This window comes from Cucurbita pepo, chromosome 2 (genome assembly GCF_057944985.1).
Source record: "Cucurbita pepo subsp. pepo isolate OVF chromosome 2, ASM5794498v1, whole genome shotgun sequence".
Lineage (NCBI taxonomy): Eukaryota > Viridiplantae > Streptophyta > Magnoliopsida > Cucurbitales > Cucurbitaceae > Cucurbita > Cucurbita pepo.
In genome coordinates, this window is record NC_141799.1 from 4,826,568 (window position 1) to 4,852,148 (window position 25,581).

Consider the following 25,581-nt stretch of genomic DNA (forward strand, 5'->3'; position numbering starts at 1 on the left):
TCCACGGTGTTCGTCTTTCTTTCATATTAATCTCTTGAGACTCCAAGGTGTTCGTTTTTTAGGACAAGATATTTCTCTATTAAGTGACCGATGACTCGATAATATCTTTAGTAGTTGAGAATATTGATTTTTTCTATTTCTTTTAGCCACTTACACTTTGGAACTCCGGTCAGTTGTGTGCCCAATAGATGTTCGTACATGTTAGGAATGACATGATTAAGAAAAAAATAGTTTTTTTTTCTTTCCTTCAAACTGCTTTCATTTTCTCGTCGTTTTTAGCATTCCTGTGTTTTTTCTTTTATAGACGACTTGAGAAGGATTGTATTGATAACCATAGGCTCTTTTGAAGTCACCTCGATATCATTTCGTTTGTTTCTTATGTTTAAAAGTAAAATGTCTTTATCTCGATAACTAGCAATACTAAGCTTTATATTGTGGCCACGAGTTGCTAATTCTTTAAAGGTGTGAGACTTCATACCTTGAAAGATGTACAAAAGTCCCCAATGCATGCTTTGCATACACATTTCGATTATAAATAGTTCAGTGTGTTGATCTTTTATCATTCGAGATTCATGGTTTTCTAACGATTTATATAATTGACAATAAATTTACCTTTTCATTGTCTAGTGTAGTGAGCTCAAACGTGCTATGTATTAGTTTTGTGCTACAAATAGTTCCCAATTGGCTTTAAGCTCCAAGATAGTGTACTTGTTTGAAGGCGTTCCCCTTCAATGTTTGACCAATAGATCTCGTGTACCATCATTCTTACGTCTCGATGAAATGAGTAACATGTCTAAGGTTTCCTTTTCTATTAAAAGTGTTGTAAATCTTATTAATCATAAACTTGAAAGTTCGAGTTCGCCTAACTTAAAAGTAAAGTCGTGTGATTTAAGGTTTCAAATAGTGGTTTGGTGCATCCTCTGCCTAAAAAGACCTTGTAAATATAATCCACAATGTGAAAATGTCAGCAAGATTCATTCATTCTTCAGCAACCAGTAAGTTTGATTCAGAGCTATAAATCTAATGACAGAGACGAAGAGAACAAACTAAAACTTGTAATATAATCAAGCAACATCAATTTGATTCCAAGAAAGAACACATGTAAAAGGACAGACTTGTCAAGCAACATCACAACTCAGAGATCAACCGATAAAACACGATATATTTGAAACAAGAACTCTGTAAGCTTTTAACCCCAACTTGTTTATAATCACTAACGAACATTCATTCAGTTTATATGTCGACATTCACAGAGTTAGCAATAAACAGCAAATCAGTGCATTAAAACATTGTTCGAGTTTTTCGTGTGATCCAATGCATTTTCTATATCAAGTACCAAAGTAAGTATTCGAAATCATCACTCGGCCTTGGGAGAAATATGGTTGCCACCGGTTGCGAGCTTGTACAAGTAGAATAAAGTCATGATAGAACTGCAAGAGTAACAAAACGGAAGTGTATAATGTGTATTAGCTCCAAGAACCTCAAATATTGACCTTGTGTCATACATAAAACCAGGTGACTTCAGAGTTCTAGAAAGCACTTCAAGTTTGGTATCCAGAAATGAGTTTGGCTATGGAGAAAGTAACCAACGAAAAACTATACTATACAGCATTGTTATGTTCTTTTGATTGAGATATAAACAGCAGAAAAAAAGGTTTAGTTTCAGTCGAAAGAAACGCATGGCTCGAGTTTAGAAGAAGGTCGAGTTACCTGATTCCAGCAACAACTCCAGCCGGCATGATCTTAGAAGTCTGCAAATATCGCTGTCCCATAACCCACGTGAGTGCAGCGGCACATACTGTTTCAAGGCAAATTATGTCATTGTTACCCCAGTGCTAAAGTAAACTTATGGCTAACGTGACTTAGAAAATTGGTGGATCAGTATAATGAAAAGAACATTGAAATATAAGAAACCAATTTCATTGAAGGAATGAAATACATGAAGGAACATAATCAAAAGCCAAGGAATTACAAAAAGCTTCCTCTAGTAGGCACAAATGTAAGGCTTGGGCTGTTACAAATGGTATCAGAGCCAGACATCGAGCGGTGTGCCAATGAGGACATTAGGCCTCCAAGGTGAGTGGATTGTGAGATCCCACATCGGTTGGAGAGGGGAATGAAGCATTCATTAGGAGGGTGTGGAAAACTTTTCCTAGTAGACGCGTTTTAAAATCGTGACACTGACGGTGATATGTAACGGGCCAAAGCGGACAATATCTACTAGCAGTGGGCTTAGGTTGTTACACAAAGAGGTCTGTTAACTTTTCATCGTAGCACTACCAAAACAGAATGCTCCTGTACGACGTAAATTGAATCAACTCACTCCAAAGAATCATCTCTCTCACATGTTTCTAGGTGTTGACCAACAATGTTGCAAAGCACTCTATAAGAACAATCTAGTAATATTAACAAGGAGGATTTTAGACTTCTTTATTAGGAGATGATGCAAAGCAGTAAACACAAATATTCATAGGATCGATAGGAAAGATCATGCTGAGGCAAAAATATTCAAGAGCTTGATCTAAAGATTAAGCAAAAGGGGACACCAAACTGACAAGTGATCCTCTTCCTTCTTACACAGACTACATCAAGAAGTCTCCAAACAAAGACTTAAATCTTCTTCGAGCTATCGCCCTTCCACATAATCCTGCACAATTGTGAAGGAATCACCACCTTACCTTCAGATAAATCCACAAACAAAGGTCTTAAAGAGAATAGCCAAAAGAGCCACACTTCCAGCTTCAGCTACCTTTAATGGTTACAACAATTTTCCCACTTTTGAATTAGTCACCACTCAAAGGCCTCTTCATTCATTTTCCTTCTAGGATCGAGGTTTCGAAAGGTAACGAGCTTCTCGAGGAGAGATCCATCAGAGTGGCTGAACAATAGAGAAGACAAACAAGGAGGGGCAAACAGATATTGTGTCTTCTGAGGAACCAACACTTAGAAGGCACAAATCCTAACTGGGAAACTTTCCCCTTCCTTTAAACAAACGGATCTGAATCATTTGAGACTTAAACCATTTTACAGACACACACACACAAGAAACATATATGGTTTATTTATATCAGTTCCCCACAATCCTCAAGTTCTGGAAGGCCAACCATGTTTTGAAATGTCCATATGCCATGTCTAAGCATGGTGTGTAGCGGCCTTCTTAACAATTTAAGCTAGCTGAAGAACAGAACAGTAATAGGAATTGAAACAAAATGAACTTCGTAACTTATTTAACAGAGTTTAAATATAAATGTATGGTATAATCGATTCCATCAGTATAGATTAAACAGCCAAAACCTCACGATATAAGCGTCTTCTAGTTTGCAGAAACAAGAACACTAAAACATCAAAAAGGAAATCCGGAACGAAGTAACATATTGAGAGGAGAGGATCCGATTGATCAAGGTTCTATAATAGAGAAAACTAGCAGGATCACTAGTTTCAAACAAGATCTTCAACCCCAGAAGAACAAAAAACAAGATCAAACACGAACAGTCAAACATGGAAACGAGAATTTCAAAACCGAAATACCTGTTTCAAGAATCAGAGCAAGGTAGGAGTTCTTCTTCTTCTTGAAAGCTCCAAGGCTCAAATATCCTGCTAGAATCAAAACCAATCCAATACCCACACCTCCAGCCAGCGACGCTGTGCTCCCCTTCCTGAGGTAGCCAAAAATGCCACCACCCACCAAAATCAATCCATAAGGAATTGTGAAGCAGAAATCATGCATCGTTCCCGATTGGGCCTTCCGAGAATGTCAGAAACTGAGTGATTTCGTCTCTAATTTCACAGATCAAAGAGGGAACGAGGAGGATTTTTCAGTTCTTCTCAATTTCCTCATCAGCTATATGGCGCGTGGGACGCCACAGGTCAAAATTGACTGTCCACACGCCATCAACATATTTTACCATAGTACCCCTATCTTATCTTCAAAATGTCATGATTACCCTCGCCTAACTTCACCCAAAAGTCCATAAATTACGAGTTTATTTTTTAAAATGTGTAATAGATTTTTAATTTTATATCTAATATTTAATTTTTTTAAAAACAATTATATAATTTATTATATATAAAATTAAATTTTTATGTCTAATATAAATCTACTTAAAAAAAAAAAAATACAAAATTAAAATTTTAGAGTTTTATTAAAACATAAAATTTCTATTTCTATTTAATAAATCAATTAATTTTAATTCATATTTTTAAGAATCTTATTAAACACCCTATTAGACAATTTGTAATTTAACCCTTTAAAAAATAAAATTTAATTTATAAAGACTATTTATGACGGTTTTATCAAACTACCGAGACTATTTATAAAGTTCGAATCAACTTTAACGAGGAGTGGTCGACTAAATTTGTAATTTGGTAAAATACATCAAATTATATGTAAATAGGGTGATATATACATATACAACATATATATGTATATGTATATATATGTTCACACAAACTATTTACAATGGAGCCGAGAGGAACTTCATGTGAATTTCTACGGTTGATGGTTCTTCTCAGCAGCACAACCAGAGTCTGCCAATGAGGTTATCCATACTTCATCAGACTTCACTGGTTCATCATCATCATTTCTATGCCAACTCCAAAATGCATGACTTGAATTCACTATCTTCAGCTCCCCATGCCCGAAACTAGCTTCTCGAAACACCGACCATTCAGGCTGTGCGATGTACCTATCGAATACAACCAACACAATAAAACTCGAACCAAATTGGTCTACTATACATTTGCTTTAACATGTCGTCCCTTATCATTTAGATATGAAGTATGGTTCAACGTTTTCATGTTCTCGACTTTTGAATTTGTGTTTATTTGGTGTTTGAACTTTGTGTTAGAGTGATTCCTTACCTGTGAGCTAAACCTTCTCGGTTTCCTCCATCGCCAATAGTTATATGCACAGCACCACAAGGATCAGATTTTCCAGCATACACACGTTTCTGCCATAGAGTGATCATGAATCAAAGGATAATAGTAGAGGAGAAAAAGCAACCCATCAAATGTTCGAATAGGACGAAGAGAAGATACCGAGCGTTCATAAGCATGGACATGGCCACAAATTACTATGTCTGCACCAGCTGCATATAACAATGGCTCCATGGCTGCCATCATGCTTGCACCTTCACCTTGATGAGCTTTATTACTGTTGTACCATGGCACATGGAATAACACTACTAGCCAGGGTGTTCTTTCCTTGTTCACCTTTGCAAGATCAGCCTATTGAACAAAAAAATATCTCAGTCATGTAGCTCAATCATTTCCCATAGACTTTGATTGTTATTTACTAGTGTTCATATAATCGTGTTAAAAAGTTTCCTAAACTTTGTAACGGTCCAAGCCCACCGCTAACAAATATTGTCCTCTTTAGCCTTTCCCTTCCGGGCTTCCCCTCAAAGTTTCTAAAACGCGTCTACTAGGGAGAGGTTTCCACGCACTTCTAAAAAATGTTTTGTTCTGATGTGGGATCTCACAATCTACTACCCCTTCGGAGCCCATTGTCCTTGTTGGCACACCACCTCGTGTCCATCCCCTTTGAGGCTCAACCTCCTCGTTGGCACATTATCCAGTGTCTGGCTCTGATACTATTTGTAATAGTCCAAGCCCACTACTAGCTGATATTGTCCTATTTGAGTTTTTCCTTTTGGGCTTTCCCTCAAGGTTTTTAAAACGTGACTGCTAGGGAGAGGTTTCCACACTCTTATAAAGAATGCTTCGTTCTCCTCCCCAACCGATGTGGGATCTCACGTACTTCTTCTCAATGAGTATTCCAATCTAATTAAACTATTTGTTCCTGTACTTCAAAAAAATGAGAATTCTATTCTGAAATAACTTTAGAATCTCACCTAAAGAGTTATTTCAATAGCATTAAACAGTTTTCTCTCGACTGGTTAACTCTCTCACTCCATATTCATTATCAACTAGTAAAAGATTCAATCTGAAAGGAAGTTAGAAGTTTACAAACCTTCAACCATGCATATTGATATGAGGATTCATCATAATCAGTGTACGATCCAAGCATAATCACATGAGTTCCAGCAACTTCAAAAGAATAATAGAGATTCGAACTCGATCCACTCTCCTCAAATGGCATCTTCCATCTTGCATCATACGAGTCAAATGGAGACTTAAATAGAATTATGCTCTCCTTTTCATGGTTCCCTTGAGTTACCATCCACGGTCTCGTACTCGCAAGAGGCTCCACGAGCTCACCGAACGTGTCCCACCGATGCTGCAAGTAATCGGCATAGGATAGGTCACCTGGAAGTAGAAGCACATCATATTTGCACAGATTAATGTGGTCTAATGTTGATTTGGTCCATCCAGTTTGGCCCAGATCCCCTGCCACTGAAAAAGTGATTGGCAACTGGGAAGGAGGAGTTTTCAACTGGAACTCAGAACCTTCCCCACCACATCGGTAGTAATAAACTGTGCCGGCCTCTAGAGGCCCAATTACTGCGTGGTGTATCTTTCCTGACTTGTACAAAATGTAAGTGTATGAGGTGCTCTCTCCTTGAGAAACAGAAGTATGGTTTCCAGGTAGTGTCCCATATTCAACAAAAGAGGGAGCAGAATGATCATTAGTAATCCATGTGATCCTCATATGCTTGTCCCCTGCTAGAGAGATATGCACCTACAAGGAATAGTGCAATACATCACACAAATGCAACTCAAATGTGTTAAATCACGACTGAACCTAACAGCTTCGGTTGATAGGTTGTGTAACGGCCCAAGCCTGCCGCTAACAGATATTGTCTTCTTTGGGCTTTCCTTTTCGGCCTTCCCCTCAAAGTTTTTAAAACGTGTCTGCTAGGGAGAGGTTTCCACACCCTTATAAAGAATGTTTCGTTCTCCTCCTCAACCTATGTGGGATCTCACAATCCACTCCCCTTCGAGACCTAGCGTCCTCGCTGGCACTCGTTCCCTTCTCCAATCGATGTGGGACCCCACAATCCACCCCCTTTCAGGGTCCAGCGTCTTTGCTGGCACACCGCCTCATGTCCACCCCTTTCGGGGTTCAGCCTCCTCGCTAGCACATTGCCCGGTGTCTGGCTCTCATACCATTTGTAATAGCCCAATTCCACCGCTAGCCGATATTGTCCTCTTTGGGTTTTCCCTTTTGGGCTACCCCTCAAGGTTTTTAAAACACATCTGCTAAGAAGAGATTTCCACACTTTTATAAAGAATGTTTTGTACTCCTCCCCAACCAACGTGGAACACAATCATTTATCATATTCTTAGCATTCTCTTTTACCTCAAGACTTGAAAACTAGTACAAAATTCAACAAATGATCATCAATCTTAACAGGGCTTTATCGAACCTCCTGTTGCTAAATCTAAAAGCATAAGCTAATAGATTAGATTGTATTTAATCATTTGTTCTTCTTTTTTCAGCAGTAAGAACAATAAATTTGCCAAATCCAGGAAAAATGAACACCAAGCGTAGAAAGGCAACTACAATATCTCAGTAACAAAGAAATGATAGCATAGCAGATACCAAGATTCAACTGGTCCGAGTAAATTGAGGAAAAGGCAACCAGAATTCGATTCACCTAGAAGGAACGAACTAATGCAAAATCAAGCATGGATTCACAATGAGACTTCAAAAATATGATATAACAACAATGAAATCTCAATCGTTTCCATAGAAAATCATAACAAACGTTCAACAAAATGGAAATGAAACCTGCCGAGGTTGAGAAGATGATTTCGGACTCAATGGAAAATGCAGAGTTTGGCGGGGCTGAGGACGAACATAATCCGATTCAGCGCTGAAAGTCGAGACGATTGAAAGGAAGAGGAAGAGCATTAGATTGGGCATGGCCTCCATCGTCACGCGAGTGCGTTGGATTGCTTCCAGCAATATCTTGAGAACAATGATTAAAGAGAGACGAATCCGCACCTTTTTGAAATTGTTTGTGTGTGGGGAAAAGAAGAGCAACTTGTCAAACGATTTCCATTTGTCTTTTGTTTGTAAAGTAAAAGTTCCAGATTTTTCCTCCATTCCTGAACCTCCCGCGCCATGAAAAACGGAAGCAACATCTTCAGTAAATTTTTTTTTTTTTTTTTTTTTTTTTTTTTTAATTAGAACACCGAGTAAATCCAAACACAGATCTCACGTCGATTGAAGAGAAAAACTGAGTGTCAGTAAAAATATTGAGCCTTAAAGGGAGTGGATTGTGAGATCACACATAGATCGAGAGAGGAACAAATGTCAGCGAAAACGCTAAATCTCGAAAGGGTAGATGGTGAGATCGCATGTTAGTTGGAGAGGGGAACGTGGAAACCTTTCACTAGAAGATGCATTTTAAAACCTCGGAAGTCACAAAGAGGACAATGTGTTGTTAGCTGTAGACTTGGACTCTTACATGGTTGAACTAAGACTATATTCGAATGAGAGCCATTCATCTTTTCTGGGAGATACATGATTGACTCTCGACCAAATTGTAATTATAAATAATTTTTTAATGATCGACTTAGTTGTAATCGTCATATTCATGGACACAATTTATCTTCGTGCACATAAAAACTTTAGGTTTAGAGTACGGAGGCCTATAATTAAATAGAATTCTGTTCATACGAGTCTATTTCTAGTTTATAATAGTAATTAAATAATTAATAGTAATTTGAAGTATATAAATTAATATTTAATATATTAAATATAAAATCTTTAATATATTGAATATTAAAGTAATTACGAAAAGTACATTCAACTAGACATATTTTACGATCTTCAAATATAATTTTAACGTGATATATTTATTTTAATATATTAAATATTAAAATAATACTATTTTTTTATCTATTAGTAAACACTACGAGGGGAGTAAGATTCAGATTACCTTGTTAATCGAATATCTCAAGGTAAGAATATTGTTTGAGATTCGAATCACTCCACAAGCAAGATCGATCATGTCTAGCTTGAATGATTCTTGTTGATCAAATATCTTCAGACAAAAACACTTGATTGAGATTTGAATCACTTCACAAGCAAGATTGATCATATCGAGCTTGAATGATTCTACATGCAACCTAAACTACATAGAATTGTAAAGAAACTTAGTCGTTGGCTAAAGAAAAGTACAAATGCTTCTTTTACTATATTTTCCAAAGTCTACTTACAAATACAACATACTTTATATAGTCTTAAAATGAAACTGACATTACAAGAGTTGTAACATTTATACGGGCCATAATTAATAATTGTAACCTAAATTAAATAAAAAGTCTTAAAATACATTAATGAAATATAATAACTTTAAATTACTCTAAATTGTAATCCACCCAAAATTTATAACATCAAACTTCATTCTTCTTCGATGTGACATGAATTGAAATATCTTTTGATAATTTCAACAATATTTTCATTGAGCATATTGTATGATTGATGTCTTTTGGTTCATATCAGGTCTACATTCAACCTAACAACCCGGACCAACCCAACCCGAACTATAAAGGTTGGGTTGGGTTGGTTTGGGTTCATTTTTCTAAACCTGAACTGACTCGATTCGGTTTCAGATTTATGAGACAAAACCCTGTAGTTGACCCGAGCCAAATAAAAGTATATAAAATATATTAAGAAATTTATGAGTTTGACATAGTGGTAGTTTGTCCTAAATTAAAACCATCCACCCGAGTGCGACACCAATCAAATACCACTCTCTAAACCATCCACCCGAGTGCGACACCAATCAAATACCACTCTCTAATTCCAATCAAAGTTAGCTTTTAAACTAAATTTTGGAGTTGGGTTGAATTACCATAATCCAACAACCCAACCAATTTGTGGGTTGGGTTACCAAAATCCAACCAATTTGTTAATTTAATTATAAATAAATATAAATATATAGTTTAATTATAAATAAAAAAATTAAAAAATTATAATTTTCCTGATTGTTTTTATTTATTTATTTTTGTGAATAATTATAGATTCTGTTTGTTGGAGTTTAATTATTAATAAAAAATTAAAAAATTATAATTTTCCTGATTGTTTTTATTTATTTATTTTTGTGAATAATTATAGATTCATCTGTGTTTGTTGGACTTCTGAACTGGGTAAAAAAAATCCATCAACCCAACCAGAACATGTACACCAATCTAACCTGGATTGGACTTCTGGACTGGGTAAAAAAAAATTCATCAACCCAACCAGAACATGTACACCAATCTAACCGGACTTCTGGACTGGGTAAAAAAAAATCTATCAATCCAACCCGAACATGTACACCCCTATCTATTGGATTATTTAAACCGAGAACTTAACCGTTATATTGTTAGTTTAATTATAAATAAATAAATATAAATATGTAGTTTAATTATAAATAAATATGTTATAATTTTTCTTTGTTTTTTATTTATATATATATATATATATATATATATATTTTTTTAGTAATTATAGATGGATTTGTGTTTATATATATATATATATATATATATATATATATATATATTTTTTTTTTTTTTTTTTTTTTTGAATAATTATAGATGGATCTGTGTTCGTTGTACTTCTGTACTGTTAAAAAAAATCTCGTTGGACTCATGTACACGAACATGTACACCCCTATCTATTGGATTATTTAAACCCATAACTTAACCGTTATATTGTTAGTTTAATTATAAATAAATATGTTATAATTTTTGCTCGTTGTTTTTTATTGATTTTTTTTTTGTGAATAATTATAAATTGACCTTTTGTGAAACTTTTAGTTATCTTTTATCTAAGATTATATCTCAATAATTATAAATTGTGATAAATAAAACTTTTTAAAAAACAATTTTTTTTACAAAAATTTTCGAGTTGGGTTGGATTACCAATCTAACTAACATGAACTTCTGGATAAAAAAAAATCCATCAATCCAACCCGAACTACCAATCTAACTAACATGAACTTCTGGATAAAACCCGAACTATGTACACGCCTAGGATATTGTTGTATTTAAGTGTAGGATCTTATTTAAACCTAGGATCTTGTTGTATTTAAACCCCTAACTTAACTATTATATTTTTAGTTTAATTATAAATAAATTTAAAAACGGTTAACCATTATATTTTTAGTTTAATTATAAATAAATTTAAAAACGCTTGAAGCTTATGCTATGAGTTTAATTACTAATTATCTCTTTCATATTTTTAAGTAATTAAAATACATTGTTAAATGATATATAAATATAACTTTTAATTAAAATAATAATAATCATAAATAAACAACTAAATATAATATATTTTATTTTATAATAATGTTTTTCCTTTTATTTTAACCATTTATTTCATATTAAAAATATGATAACTATAATTAACAAAATTACAAACTCCGAAAATATCAAAAAGAGAAATTAAAAAAAAATTAAAAAGATTATTAAATTAAATACGTATGTTTTCTTTCTAATTAAAAGAAAAATTATTAATATTATAAACGAGAGAAAGAAAAAAATAGTAAAATAATTAATAGAAAGAAGATTAAAAAAATAGTAAAATAATTAATAGAAAGAAGATTAAAAATATTTTATCTAAAAAATGTACGTAAATTTTTAAAGTCTAAAAGAAAATACTTTTAAATTTTAATAATCTTTTAAAAATATTGACATTTTATTAATATTTTTAAACTTTTTTAAAAAGTTAAAAAATAATCTTAGGGTATTTTTACAATTAATACCCTTTAGCTTAAAAAAAAAATTCAAAAAAGTATTACTGTCAATGAAAACCGTCCATCCACATCTTATAGATTATCTCAAGAAAAGCCATGAGAGCTTATGTTCAAAGTCGAGCCGTCCATCCACATCTTATAGATTATCTCAAGAAAAGCCATGAGAGCTTATGTTCAAAGTCGAGAATATCATAGTAGAGATTCATGATTCCTAACATAATATCAGAGTCATGTCCTAAACTTAGCCATGACAATAGAATTTCAGATGTAGAAGAAAGAATGGTGAGTCTCGAAGGTGTAGTCAAAAGTGACTAAAGTGTCGAACAAATGGTGTACTTTGTTCGAGGGCTCCTTTATGTGACTAAAGTGTCAAACAAATGGTGTACTTTGTTTGAGGGCTCCAAATAATCCTCAAATGTAGAAGAAAGAATGGTGAGCCTCGAAGGTGTAGTCAAAAGTGACTAAAGTGTCGAACAAATGGTGTACTTTGTTCGAGGGCTCCAAATACAAATAAAGGATTCGAGCCTCGATTAATCTAAAGTGTCAAACAAATGGTGTACTTTGTTCGAGGGCTCAAAATAAAGGATTAGGGAAGGGTATTGGAGAGCTCCATAAGCCTAGAGGGAAGGCTTATAGTGTACCTTGTTTGAGGAGAGAGGGTTGAGGACGGTTAAGAGTGAGTCGACTGATTTAGGAAATGATCATGAATTTATAAATATTGAGAGCTTATTTTGTTGAAACAATTTTCAAAGTAAAAAAGATTTAAAAACTTTTATATATTTTATAAATAAAATATTAACGATTTTTATCTAAAAGTGACTGGAAAGATTTATTTTTAAATTTTAAATTTAGAAGTATTTTTTAGATTTTTTTCTTAGAGATAATTGAATTTACAAATTTTAAATTAAAAAAAAAAAAAAGAGATCGACTAGAATTTAAAAGAATGAGATTAATCTTTTAAATGACTACGAGTTCCATAAATTTAAATTAAGAAATTTATTCTGATTCATTGGAGTTACAGGAACGCTTGTGTAGTGATTTCTGTAAATCGAAGAGAAATTTGTTTTTGAGCGGAAGAAATTCGTAGTCAAGAATTCCAGGAAAAGAAACAATTGCTGTGCGGCGACCCTGCGACAAGGAATTCTCAAACCCGAGCTTTTGTATCCATATATAATTTTCCCACAATTGTCGCCCAGCCGATCGAATTCGTAACAGAACCCTCGAATTTCCCCCTTTCCCTCTCACTCCCTCTCTCTAATTTACGAGAAAAGTGTCTCTCTCTCTCTCTCATACCCGTTTTCCGACTCCGATTGCCGTCGCCGGTGGTGTTTCCGGCCGCTGTGAGCTTCTGAGAGGCCGCCCTCAGGTAGGTCTTAATGGGTTTGTTCTAACGTTTCTCTTTTGATTAGCTTTGAGTGACCATTATGTGAATTCTTCGGTTTGGAATTCTGATTTTCTTGGCGCTCAATGTAAGTTCATTCGCTGCATCAATTTAGGAATTCAATGGCGACTTCTTTCGGAGAATTTTGTTGAGCTTCGCTAGGGCTGTTTTTATGGAACAATATCATGGCAATGTGATACGGATTTGTAATTATTTAGAATTAAATTGTTTCTTTCTCCTTTACATTGAAATTGACAATTTGGAGATTATTTGATGATAGCACTAACTTGGATCTTTGAGTTCGTCGACTGTGTTATTTGATTCCATAATCAACTGGATCTTTTCCTGGGATTTTCATTTTTTTTTTCCTTTCTTTGATAGTTTAATTGTGTTCAAGTTGAATTCAAGCTTCTTTACTGATTGGTTGATCTCATATTTATGCAGTTATTTATGTGATCATTGGTTTCTCAAGCGTTCTTTTGAAGAACTTGGTGATTATTCAGTTATTTGATCGATAACTCGACTTTGTTGCGAAAATAATTGGATTGAGAGTTCATTATTTCAGTTCTTTTTGAAAGCTAATATACCTGACCAGCAGAGATGAGTGTAGTAGGTTTTGATATTGGAAACGAGAATTGTGTTATTGCTGTGTCGAGGCAACGTGGTATTGATGTTCTGCTGAACGAGGAATCACAACGAGAAACCCCTGCAGTGATATGTTTTGGTGAAAAACAGCGGTTTTTGGGGTCTGCAGGTGCTGCATCTGCAACAATGAACCCAAGGTCTACAATATCTCAGGTAAAGAGATTGATTGGACGTAACTTCGGTGAGCCAGATGTTCAAAGGGATCTTAAAATGCTTCCTTTCATAACATCTGAAGCCCTCGACGGCAGCATTTTGGTTAACGTGAAATATTTAGGGGAGACTCATACATTTACTCCGGTTCAGATCATGGCAATGCTCTTTGCACATTTGAAAGATGTAGCTGAGAAAAATTTGGGAGCACCATTTTCAGATTGTGTGATTGGTATTCCATCATATTTTACGGATTTGCAGAGGCGTTTATATTGGAACGCTGCTGCTATTGCTGGTTTAAAGCCGTTGAGGCTCATGCATGACTGTACTGCAACAGCACTTAGCTATGGAATTTATAAAACGGATTTCGCAAATGCAACTCCAATATATGTTGCATTTGTTGATGTTGGTCATTGTGATACCCAGGTCTCTATCGTATCGTTCGAGCCTGGACATATGAGGATCATGTCGCATTCCTACGATAGAGATTTAGGAGGTAGAGACTTTGATGAGGTTTTATTCAGCCACTTTGTTGCAGAATTTAAGAAGAACTATGATATAGATGTAAATTCAAATGTCAAGGCTTCTACCAGATTACGAGCAGCTTGTGAGAAGCTGAAGAAAGTTTTGAGTGCAAATTTAGAGGCGCCTCTTAATATCGAATGTCTTATGGACGAGAAAGACGTTAAGGGATTAATCAAAAGAGAAGAATTTGAAAAGCTTGCTTCTGGGTTATTGGAGAAGATTAGTATTCCTTGTACCAAAGCCTTAGCTGATGCAGGGTTAACTGTAGAAAAGATTCATTCTGTTGAGCTTGTTGGATCGGGGTCGAGGGTCCCTGCGATAACTAGGTTATTGACCTCTGTATTTAAAAAGGAACCGAGTCGCAAACTTAATGCTAGTGAATGCGTAGCTCGTGGTTGTGCTCTACAGTGTGCAATGCTTAGCCCCGTCTTCAGGGTCAGAGAGTATGAGGTCTGTACTTTCCTGAGATTTATAGCTTGCACTGGCCAGCATGGCATAATTATAAACACTATCTTTCGTGTTCTTGTATTACATGATTTAATCGATTTCTATTGTGTGTTTTCCTTTATCTACTTCTTCTCTATATTATCGTTTTGTGGGGTTATAGTCGCACAAATGCTAATGCTGTATCGACGATGAATGCAGGTTCAGGATTCATACCCTTTCTCCATTGGCTTCTCATCGGATACGGGTCCAATTAGCTTGGGCTTAAATGATGTACTATTTCCCAAAGGGCAGCACATTCCGAGTACTAAAGTTCTGTCGTTGCAGCGTAACGGTTTATTCCATTTAGAAGCAGTCTATACTGATCTAGATGAACTACCCCCTGGCATATCTTCCAAAATTTGTTGTTTTACAGTATGTTCAGTTTTATGCTCCTTATTTTTATCTTATATTATTGAAGTAGTAGTAGTTCTTGTGGAGTTGGATAGCTTTTGAACGGTCCGAGTGTTCGTAAGCCTACTTTAAAGGGTGTCGTAACCTGTTTCTGCTCCGTTTTTAGTTTCTATTTTTTACGGTTTGGAATTGATTCTTAAATGTGAAGTAATTTGAGATGCAGGTTGGTCCTGTCCAAGGTACAAACAACTTGAATGGAAGGGTTAAAGTTAGAGTCCAATTGAATATGAACGGCATTGTTATTGTTGAATATGCTGCAGTAAGTATCATATCTTTTTTCCATCAGATTTCCAACTAGTTAAGGGTTTTTCTCTCTGTATTTACATCAATTATGAATCTAGTTCGTAGAGGATAATGTAGATGAACAAAGGAGAGATGCTACTCATTCAAACACAGAAAGAATGGAGACCGAACACGCTGATTCTCCCCATTCTGAGGTAAAGCTAGATTGTATTGAAGGCAACCCCTTATCAGCACTCAAAAGCTTCATATGTATCAAAAAGATTGTTTGCAAGCCCAAGCACTCCGCTAGCTGATATTGTCCTCTTTGGGCTCTTCCTTTCGGGATTCCCCTCAGGGTTTTTAAAATACGTTTGCTAGGAAGAGGAAAGAATGCTTCGTTATCCTCCCCAACCGATATGGGATCTCATAATCCACCTAGTATCAAAACCAGACATATGCCAACGAGGACGTTGGACCTCGAAAGGAGGGGGTAGATTGTGAGATCCCACATCGGTTGGGAAGGAGAACGAAACACCCTTTATAAAAGTGTGGAAACTTCTTCCTAGCAGACACGTTTTAAAAATCTTGAGGGGAAGCCTGAAAGAGAAAACCCAAAGAGGACAATATCTGCTAACGATCGATCGATGGACTTGGGCTGTTACACACCGTCTTCAAATGTATTAATTTGTTGTGTTCTTCCAGTCTGATGTTACAAGAAAAGGTAAAAGCACAAGGAGGATTGAGATACCAGTTAGTGAACACATATATGGTGGAATGACTAAGGCTGAGCTCTCAGAAGCCCGAGAAAGAGAACTTCAACTGGCCCAACAGGATAAAAATATGGAACGAGCCAAAGATAAGAAAAACGCTTTGGAGTCGTACGTCTATGAGATGAGGAGTAAGGTAAATATCCTATTTCAATGGATTTGTGAACTAAACATGGAACTCAATCTTATAATGCTATTGCTACATTCTTTCGACTCCGTCGGGGTTTTAGATCGAACTATTGATTGTCATTGTGCGATCATGAAAGCATCATTAGTTTCAATGAAAGTTCACATTGTTGTGTGATTTCGTATCCGTATGACTTTCCCTTTAAGTAAAGCTCTATGTAGAACCGAACGTTTGATCTTTACAGAAATCTAACGTTGCAACTCGAGTTTTATTGGTATTACAGTATATAAATAACGATCACACGTGGTTTTTGAATAGCTTGTCAACACATATCGGAGTTTCGCTAGTGATGAAGAGCGAGAAGGCATCTCCTCAACCCTCCAGCAAACAGAGGATTGGCTATATGAGGATGGCGATGATGAGACTGAGAGTGCTTATTCTTCTAAGCTAGATGACCTTAAGAAGGTTATTTCTATTTCTGTTGTATTATACAAATTTATTTAACTTTTTCGCCTTTTCAAGTTCTCTTCTCCTTGCTTACTCTACTCTACCATTGTTAGTTGGTGGATCCTATAGTGAACCGATACGAAGACGAAGAAGCTAGAGCACAAGCTAAAATGCATCTGTTAAAGTGTATTTCTGACTATAGGAACACTGGGGATTCACTTTCACCTCAAGTTCGAGCATTGGTAATGATTAACGACCTCTACTGTTACTACTCGTAGTTCGTTTTGTTTGAGTTCTCTCATGAACTCTTCACTTTTCTCCAGATCCTTGGGGAGTGCGATAGAACGGAGCAGTGGCTAACAGAGAAGAGTCAACAACAAGAATTGTTACCCAAAAACATTGACCCTTTACTATGGTCGAGTGAAATCAAAACTCGGGAACATGATTTCGACAAGTATGACACTTCTCTCTCTTCTCCGTTTGATTTATTGAAATCTTAAAAGTTCCTGTAGGATTAAACTAGTCTTGTTTTCGTAGTACTAGACTTTCTTCTTTGCTTCAAACATCTGGTGAGAGTAGAAATTAGATCTGAAAATTAAAGGACTTATCGAACACAACTGAAAGTTCATACGTTGCAAGTGAACTAATTTGAATGGTCATTTGGGCGATGAACTTCTGGTCATGCTGAACCGAACCAAACCAAACTGTTGTGTATTAGATTAGAACCGAACCAAACCAAACTGTTGTGTATTAGATTAGAACCGAAAAGGTGATATGCCCTTCTAACTCGTGTCTCCGACCATTTGCTTAAACTGCCATTTCAGGACATGCCAGATGATCCTGGGAGCTATGCCTTCTCAGACAAATTCAGGAGATTCCAAGGAACCAAATCATCACCCTTCTGATAATCATTCATAAATTACAACATCGTTTTCTCTTAAGATGAATCAAAGATTATGATCATTGTGCTCCTCACAAAAGTGGATCATATTTCTTGCGACTGTTTCTAAGTCAGATTGAAGCTGATGAGATCAAAGAGTAGAGCAACTGCAGGTGATGACAGATCCAAGTGGTGGCTTTGATTTTTATGTTTTTGTGTTTTTTTGTCATTAAATTCACTTAGAAACCTCCATGAGTGTTGTTGTTGTTGTATCATTCTAATGGGAGCTGTCTCTCAATTTTGGTACCATTTGAAGGCAGCCATTTTTAGATTCTTAGCTTTCTATTCTTTGTCTGGTTTGAGATTTTGATTTTGTCATATAACTTATTATATACACATTCTATGGTGATCATGAACCACAAGAGGAAAACAGGATTTCAGCTTCATTGTGTTGGGTCGTTTGTTACCAAGGTTAAAAAGACTCGTGTCGAACTCGACAATAAAAAGATAAGTTGTAGTAGAGCATTCAAACATTAACGTTTCATTTTTTTATTTCAATAGTTGTGTTCAATAGTTGTGGATGTCGAAAATGGTGGTAAATGAAATGGGATTCTCATGGTGGTAAATGAAATGGGATTCTCAGGTAGAAGTTCAAAAAAAATTGTAGGAAAATCCTAGAGAGGATAATATTTGCTAGCGGTGGGGTTGGACTTACAAATGATGTCAGAGCCTGACCGGATGGTGTGCCAGTCAGAATGAATGCTAGCCCCCAAGAGCCAGATTGTGAGGTCCCATATCAGTTGAAGTAACAAAGTATTACTTCTAAGGGTGTTGAAACCTCTACCTAGTGACACGTTCTAAAGGAAGAACAATTTCTAAGGGTGTTGAAACCTCTACCTAGTGACACGTTCTAAAGGGTTAGCGGGGTGAGTTGTTTGCATAGTATCTTTTTCTTACTCGGGTCAAAATAAAATTTAGGTGAGTAATAATAAATTTATCATTAGAACAATTATTAATTAATATTTTGACTTTTGCTTAAAATAGATTTAGATAAACTTAACTGGACTTTATAATCTTCATTAATTAATATTAAATACATCAAAACTTTCACCTTATTATTACAATAATCATTTCACTAATTATTGTATTAAAAGAAAAAGACAAAATTTAAGTGGAAATCTATGCTCCATATAATATAATTGTATTCTAAAAACTATATTATAATTAATATACAAAATGTACATTCAATTTCCCTAAGCTTTCTCCAACCTTCTCCCCAATGGCGCCCACCCCATTTCCGGCTGACACTCATCGCTGCCGCCACTGGTCGGCGACAATCAGTCAACTTCCCGTATGCTCTGCAACACCGGGCGCCACGAACGGTGGCGAGACTCACCGGCACTGATCAATTGAGCCAAAACCTGCTGTACGGACATCTCCTCAACATCCACCTTCCCCAACAGCTCCTCCAACTGCCTCTTCGTGATTTTAATTTTCACCTCCGTGGACGCCGCCGTGGATCCCTGACTTTTCCCCCCGTCCTCCACATCCGCCGCGAGAAAGTCCCACTCCTCGCCTGCCCAACGCGCCGCCGCGCCGTCCCGCCGCAGACAGTTGCCCATTTGTGATTTTTGAGAGCGAAATTGAATTTGAGAATTTTAGGTAATAATCGTGTGGGGATTAGGTGGATGGGTTATATATAAAAGGGGTAGTGGAGGATTGGGTGCCACGTAGGATGAAGAAAGTGGGACACGTGGCAGTTGTTTACCTGGAAAGGGACTGGCCGGTTTTAAAGTTGAAGAAATCAAAGCAATTGTGAGTGGTTAAAGAGTCAAGGCGGTGAGTGACTGCAGCTATGCCCTTGACACGTGGCATCCTCCCATTCACTTCTTTAATCATACATATTGCATTTTAATGTGCGCCGCCACGTCCACGCCTCGGCTTCCATTAGCCGATCCTTTTTTTTTATTAATTTATTCTTGAAATAAACAATAAATAAATGGGAGATGAAGCCAGCTGAAGCAAGCAAGCCGAATAAGCCGAGCCAGCCAAACAAAAGCAAATTCCATTTTTATCCAAAAAATAATAATAATAAAAAAAGGCGAAAGGCAAAAAAGTAATAATATTAAAAGCAATGTGAAAAGGGGTAAATATGGAATCTCCAGTGTGAACACATTTCAGTAAGCAGAATCTTTACATAATTTTGGATTTATCTAATTTAATTTAATTTAATTTAATTTTTTAAATATCCGTTCGGTGTGAACGTGTGGTTGAAAAGGAATCGGGTTTCTGTTAATGCTCACGTGACTTCCGCACGTGCTTGCTTCCACCAAATTACATTATTATTTTATTCATAAATTTTAAGTTAAATTAATAAAATATATAAATATTGTATTGTATTTCAAATATATATACCTTTAAAAAAATTTAAGAAATTTAGAAATATTCTTAATGTTAATACGATAAAAGTCCCACATCTACTAATTCAGTGAATGATCGTGGGTTTATAATCAAAGAATTTCTCTCCACGAGCACAAGAGAGATTATGCTCAAAGTGGGCAATATCATACTATTGTGGAGAGTCGTGTTCGTCTAGCAAACATACTCTTAAAAGTATGAATATTTTTTAAATGTGTTACAAACGACGTCCATACATAAATTGAAGAGTTGACTTTTTAAGAAGGCAAGCCATTTTGAAGGGCCGTTTTCAACTTAGTCAAATACGTTGAAATACTACCACACAATTCCATCCAAGACAACAATTTAGACCATAATATATAATAATAATAATAATAAATAAATAAATAGAGTTTATCGACTCCAACAATGAAGTCGGATCTAAAAAAATGTCTCAACTCGACCGAACCCCAAACCACAAACATTTATAGTATCATCGACTAATAGGTTAGAGATTCGAATCTGCTTACTTCTAAATGTTGTTGTTCAATATTAACGATAATTCCACGTCTATTTTTAAGTGTTTAAAGTCAAGTGGTCGTATTATTGAAAAAGAGTTAAATTCATAGTTTTAATTTGAATGTTTGATTATTGTAAGCCTTTGATAGTCATATTCCCTTTGTTTTATTTTGTGATAAGTCAATTGATAGTGATATTTATTTATTTATATTTTTGGTTTCAATCTCGACTAATTTATCTTTCATTTTTCTAATTTTATGTGACATCCAAGTAAAATAGAGTATATGAATGAACTGGGATCACATCCGAACGAGAACGATTATGATAATAAAATGACTAAGAAAGACTTAAAAGTCACTGCCTATACCAACAAGATACACTTTTGTAATAGTTTTATGTGTTAAGAATCACGACTCTCGACAATGGTATGATATTGTCCACTTTGAACATAAGCTCTCGTGGCTTTACCTTGGGCTTCTTCAAAAAGTCTCATCCCAATAGATATAGCATTACTCACTTATAAATCCATGATTTTCTACTAAATTAACAAACATGGGTTTCACTCCCTTATGTTAGATGACATTTTGATATATATATATATATATATAATTTTTAAGATCGAGTAAGGGTAAAATAGTCTTTTTGAACACATAGATTTGCTTCCGGTAAAAATTAAAAATTTTGAGGGAGATAATTATAGAGATGTTTTTTTTTTTTTTCATATTCAATTTTTTAAATGTTTGTTGCTTTTATTTATTTATTATAAGAAGATTTTATTTATTTATTTATTTATTATTATTATTATTTTGTTAAATAACACTTTAAAAATTTAATGTTAAATTAAAATTAAATTATGAATCTTACGATATCGATATATAATTATGTGTGGGTGAAAACACAGAGGAAAACTTCTAAACTGAGGATGAATCGAGCTAAGGTCGAACTAGTTGAGCTGCCCAACTCAAGAAAGAACCACCCAAGTTGAGATTAAACCGAGCTAAGGTCGAGCTGCTCAAGGCAAAGCTAACCATCTCCTGAAAAGATAAGTTATAGGGGTCTGTCTTTTTAGTAGAGCATCTAAAAAATTCTAGCGGGATTTTCAACTCAATAAAATGATGATTTTTATTACACTGAATCGATGTTTCTTTTCCAACTGTTTTAGCTTTTCATAAATTCAATTTTAACTCGAGCATTGAAGCTTGGGTGACATAACTCCACATCAATGCACCGATTTTTTTACCTATAGTTTTTCGATTGATCCAAATTTCAATATTTAAATAATAATGTTAATATGAGTTAAAAAAAAATTAAAAATTTTAATTAAACAAAAAATATTAATTTATAAAGTAATTATTATACAACATCAACAGGCTCGAAGCCCGATTATATTCGGACCAAACTACAACGCTATCCACGTGTCAACTTTTCATTGGTTCTCAAAATTAAAATCCATACCTGGCACAGACAAATCGGGGCCCACTTCTGTTCACTTTGCAACCATCCTTTGTTAGTCTAGACATAGGAGAGTGATTCTCACGCGCGACGCCATGTTAGGAAAAAGGTCTTTTCGGCGCCAAAAACGACGCCGTATTTATATACCTAACGTTCGAAGTTTTACGCGCGTTTTTACAGCGGTTGTTTACGCGCGTGGGTTTTAACGAACGTGTCGTTTGCTCCCCGTAAACGAATCCATGAGACGACCTGCCACAGCCCCCTTTTCTTTATTTAGTTCAATTTACAAAAATTCTGAATGTATTTTGTCCAAATGTCTATTAATTTATATGCAAGTTTAAAATATCTTTTCATTTTTGACAATTATACCCTTTCCTTAATTTTTAAATTATTCTCCATTTTGAAAATATTTTTTTAATATTCTATTATATACCAAATTAATTAGAGATTTATTACTCACAAAATTAAATATGAAATATATCTTCAAAATTAAAAATTAGAGATTTATTATAGTAGGTAAAAACTTTGAAAAAGTGCAATTTTAATTGGGTAAATTGCAAGACCCATAGTAAATTTTAAATTATTAGTTTAGGAAATTAATTAATAGGTGAAATTTTTTTTATCCAAAGGTAAAAAAAAAAAAAAAAAAGTAATTGGTCTTTCTCTAGATTCTAAAAAAAAAAAAAAGAAAAAAGAAAAGATAATAAAGGTGTGGGATATTTAATAAAGGAGAGAAAATTTTGACCAAGATATTTATTATCGAAACATTAAATTAAATACAAATCTCTTCGTAAGGTATCTTTTTCAAGGGTATTTTCGTCAATTAGACTCTGTCATAGCTCTACGAGCTCGTTCAGAAAACTGGAAAATCGATTCTCTTCACTGTGATTTCTCTCATCCATCTTCCAACTGGATGGAGAAGACGACGGTGAAGCTGTCGCTGTTGGCGAAATCTCAACGGATTCCTACATTCGCTTCTTCGCTCAATCCGAAGTCGGGGAACCAATCGCCGGAATTGGATCTTCGGCAGACGTTAAGTTCACGGAGGGATTCTCGGCGGAGGATCCGAAATCTTTCGTTGATTAAGAGGAAATTGGCGCCGTCTGGGCCGAGGAGTCGGCCGCAGACTCCGCTTCTGAAGTGGAAGGTCGAGGAGAGAGTCGATGGTGAAGGTGAGGGAGACGAGGACGAGAAGAAGTCGGAATCGGAGAACGGAGGGAAAGATCTTCGGAGGATGAGTCGGGAAAGAGACGTGAATGTATCGGCAAGGAAGCTCGCTGCTGGTTTTTGGCGGTTTCAGAAGCCGGAGGTGAGCGCTGATGGAGGAAGGAGAGGTTTGAGACGAACGAAGGAGCAGGGGATCGGTTTTCAGGTAACTGTTTCTTGTAAATTGGAAATCGATCGACTCGAACTACGAAAAGTTTGATGGAATTTACATTGCTGTTGTGTTTGTGTGATTTGCTTGCATTCGATGGAGATTGAATGTGCATTTTTCTCCCTACTGGGGAACGAAATTATGAAAACTGATCTGTAGTTTCGAATTGGATCTTTGTTTTTTGGCTGAGAACTGTGATTAGATGAGTTTTAGAAACGAAATGAGTTCCAAGGCATGCATTCAGTGTAATTTGGCTTCTAGTTCTGCAGTTCAGTTCATCATTGTGATCATTTATTGTTCACTTTGCAGCCAGTTGCTGGCCATGTTCGAGTTCCAATTCTCCGCCATCATAACAACAACATATTAAGTAACGAAACAAGGGATCTGTTACAGAGCCAACCATCAACTTCTGGTATGAGAAATGGCGTTCTGTGCAAGGTAATGTCACATCACTTTCATGTTCCTCTCTTTCAATTTCTTATTGATTGCTATAAATTTGAAGTGTTTTCTTCTGCCATTCCTGCCATTAGCTTGAGCCGTTCTTTCAATTCTCCGACTCAGTTATGGAGGGGGCAACTAAATGGGACCCTATCGGCTCGAAAATTTCAGATGAAAGGGGCCATATTTACAATGAAACAGAGCTTCTTGACCATCAAATGAGCCTGGTTTCGGTTATATGTGCACTTCAAGCTGAACTAAAGCAGGCACGGGTGCACATTTTGGAACTCGAAACTGAACGCCATGTATCGAAAAAGAAGCTCGAGAGCTTCTTGAGAAAGGTTGATAAGGAGAAGACTGCTTGGCGTATGAGGGAACATGAGAAAATCCGTGTATTCATAGAAAGTATCAGAACTGAGTTGAACTATGAAAGAAAAAACCGAAGAGGAGCAGAACATTTCAATTCAAAGCTGGTTCATGAGCTAGCTGATGCCAAGTCTTTGGTGAAGCAGTTGATGCAGGACTATGAAGAAGAAAGAAAGGAAAGGGTGTTGATTGAACAAGTGTGTGAAGAGCTTGCTAAAGAGATTGGAGACGACAAGGCGGAAATTGAGGCGTCAAAGAGAGAATCTGCGAAACTTAGAGAGGAAGCAGAAGAAGAGAGAAAGATGTTGCAGTTAGCAGAAGTATGGCGCGAAGAGCGCATTCAAATGAAGCTGGTCGACGCCAAGGTGGCTGTAGAAGAGAAGTACTCTCAAATGAATAGGCTTGTTTCAGATCTAGAAAACTTCCTAAGATCAAGGGGAGCAATCTCAGATATTAAGGAGATGAGAGAAGCTATATTACTAGGACAGGCTGCTTCTGCAGTGAACGTTCAAGACATAAAGCGGTTATCTTACCAACCTTCTAAGCCAGATGATATTTTCTCCATCCTTGAAGGACTTAACTTTGATGAAAACCAAGAAAAGGAGGTTAACCCATATGGTTCTTACAGTCCAGCTACCGAGATCCCGAAAGCTGGAACAACGAGCCCCGACTTAACTGTGGATGCAGCTAAACGGGTGGATGGCACCCTGATGGCCTCACATGCGTGTATTGATCAGAATGGCGACATAGACGACGAGAGTGGATGGGAAACAGCGAGCCAAGTTGAGGATCAGGACTCGAGTTATTCACTGGAAGGATGCACAATACCACCTGCTGCTAATAAGAATTGCAAAAAGAGTAGCATCTCAGGCTCAGGGAGTGGAACAGACTGGGAAACAACAATCAACATCAGTGAAGTCTATTCAGAACTTGTAAAGAAATCAAAGAAAGTATCAAACTTAACAAAGAGGCTATGGAAATCCGGTCATAATAACGGTCGGGGGGACATCAAGACGATACCAGTAAAGGAGTCGAATGGGATAGCATCATCACCAGAAGCAGAATCAGGCAATGGCGGGTCTAGTCCAGATTTTATTGGTCGGTGGAGTTCCTTCGACTTAAGTGACGCTCGAATAGCTCGACAAAGGAAAGTCCAGATTAATGTGAAAGATAGTCAGAAACTGCAGCTAAGGCATGCCCTTAAACAGAAGATATAGAGGCAGTGAGTGATTGCTTCCTGAGATTTGTTCATGCCTCTATTTTCTCCAGATGTATCAAATATTTCACTTATCAATCGATTAATAGCCTTCCAAACATCTGTTCGAGTTCGAGTTCCCTT

At 36.0% G+C, this 25,581-nt stretch overlaps 4 protein-coding genes and 1 pseudogene across 4 annotated transcripts; 2 read left to right on the forward strand and 3 right to left on the reverse strand.

The window, feature by feature from the left end:
* Nucleotides 1-26: 26 nt before the first annotated feature.
* Nucleotides 27-1,129, reverse strand: LOC147793396 (uncharacterized; annotated as a pseudogene).
* A 15-nt stretch (nucleotides 1,130-1,144) lies between these two features.
* Nucleotides 1,145-3,843, reverse strand: LOC111787880 (protein FATTY ACID EXPORT 5). The gene is made up of 3 exons (XM_023667970.2): nucleotides 3,529-3,843; nucleotides 1,711-1,798; nucleotides 1,145-1,430 (listed from the first exon to the last, which is right to left on the reverse strand). Exons 1-3 carry the CDS (start codon nucleotides 3,725-3,727, stop codon nucleotides 1,358-1,360), a joined length of 360 nt encoding a protein of 119 aa, XP_023523738.1. The 5' UTR covers nucleotides 3,728-3,843; the 3' UTR covers nucleotides 1,145-1,357.
* Nucleotides 3,844-4,288: 445 nt separating this feature from the next.
* Nucleotides 4,289-7,973, reverse strand: LOC111787881 (purple acid phosphatase 18). The gene is made up of 5 exons (XM_023667971.2): nucleotides 7,694-7,973; nucleotides 5,972-6,640; nucleotides 5,038-5,226; nucleotides 4,861-4,949; nucleotides 4,289-4,685 (listed from the first exon to the last, which is right to left on the reverse strand). Exons 1-5 carry the CDS (start codon nucleotides 7,835-7,837, stop codon nucleotides 4,490-4,492), a joined length of 1,287 nt encoding a protein of 428 aa, XP_023523739.2. The 5' UTR covers nucleotides 7,838-7,973; the 3' UTR covers nucleotides 4,289-4,489.
* A 4,667-nt stretch (nucleotides 7,974-12,640) lies between these two features.
* LOC111785401 (heat shock 70 kDa protein 16) lies at nucleotides 12,641-18,141 on the forward strand. The gene is made up of 10 exons (XM_023665812.2): nucleotides 12,641-13,020; nucleotides 13,480-14,805; nucleotides 15,001-15,213; nucleotides 15,416-15,511; nucleotides 15,594-15,689; nucleotides 16,177-16,377; nucleotides 16,687-16,833; nucleotides 16,929-17,057; nucleotides 17,139-17,269; nucleotides 17,640-18,141. The coding sequence occupies exons 2-10, from the start codon at nucleotides 13,636-13,638 to the stop codon at nucleotides 17,731-17,733; spliced, it is 2,277 nt and encodes a 758-aa protein (XP_023521580.2). The 5' UTR covers nucleotides 12,641-13,020; nucleotides 13,480-13,635; the 3' UTR covers nucleotides 17,734-18,141.
* Nucleotides 18,142-22,976: 4,835 nt separating this feature from the next.
* Nucleotides 22,977-25,558, forward strand: LOC111785415 (actin cytoskeleton-regulatory complex pan-like protein). Its single transcript, XM_023665813.2, has 3 exons — nucleotides 22,977-23,435; nucleotides 23,748-23,876; nucleotides 23,969-25,558. Exons 1-3 carry the CDS (start codon nucleotides 22,977-22,979, stop codon nucleotides 25,457-25,459), a joined length of 2,079 nt encoding a protein of 692 aa, XP_023521581.2. The 3' UTR covers nucleotides 25,460-25,558.
* Nucleotides 25,559-25,581: the final 23 nt, after the last annotated feature.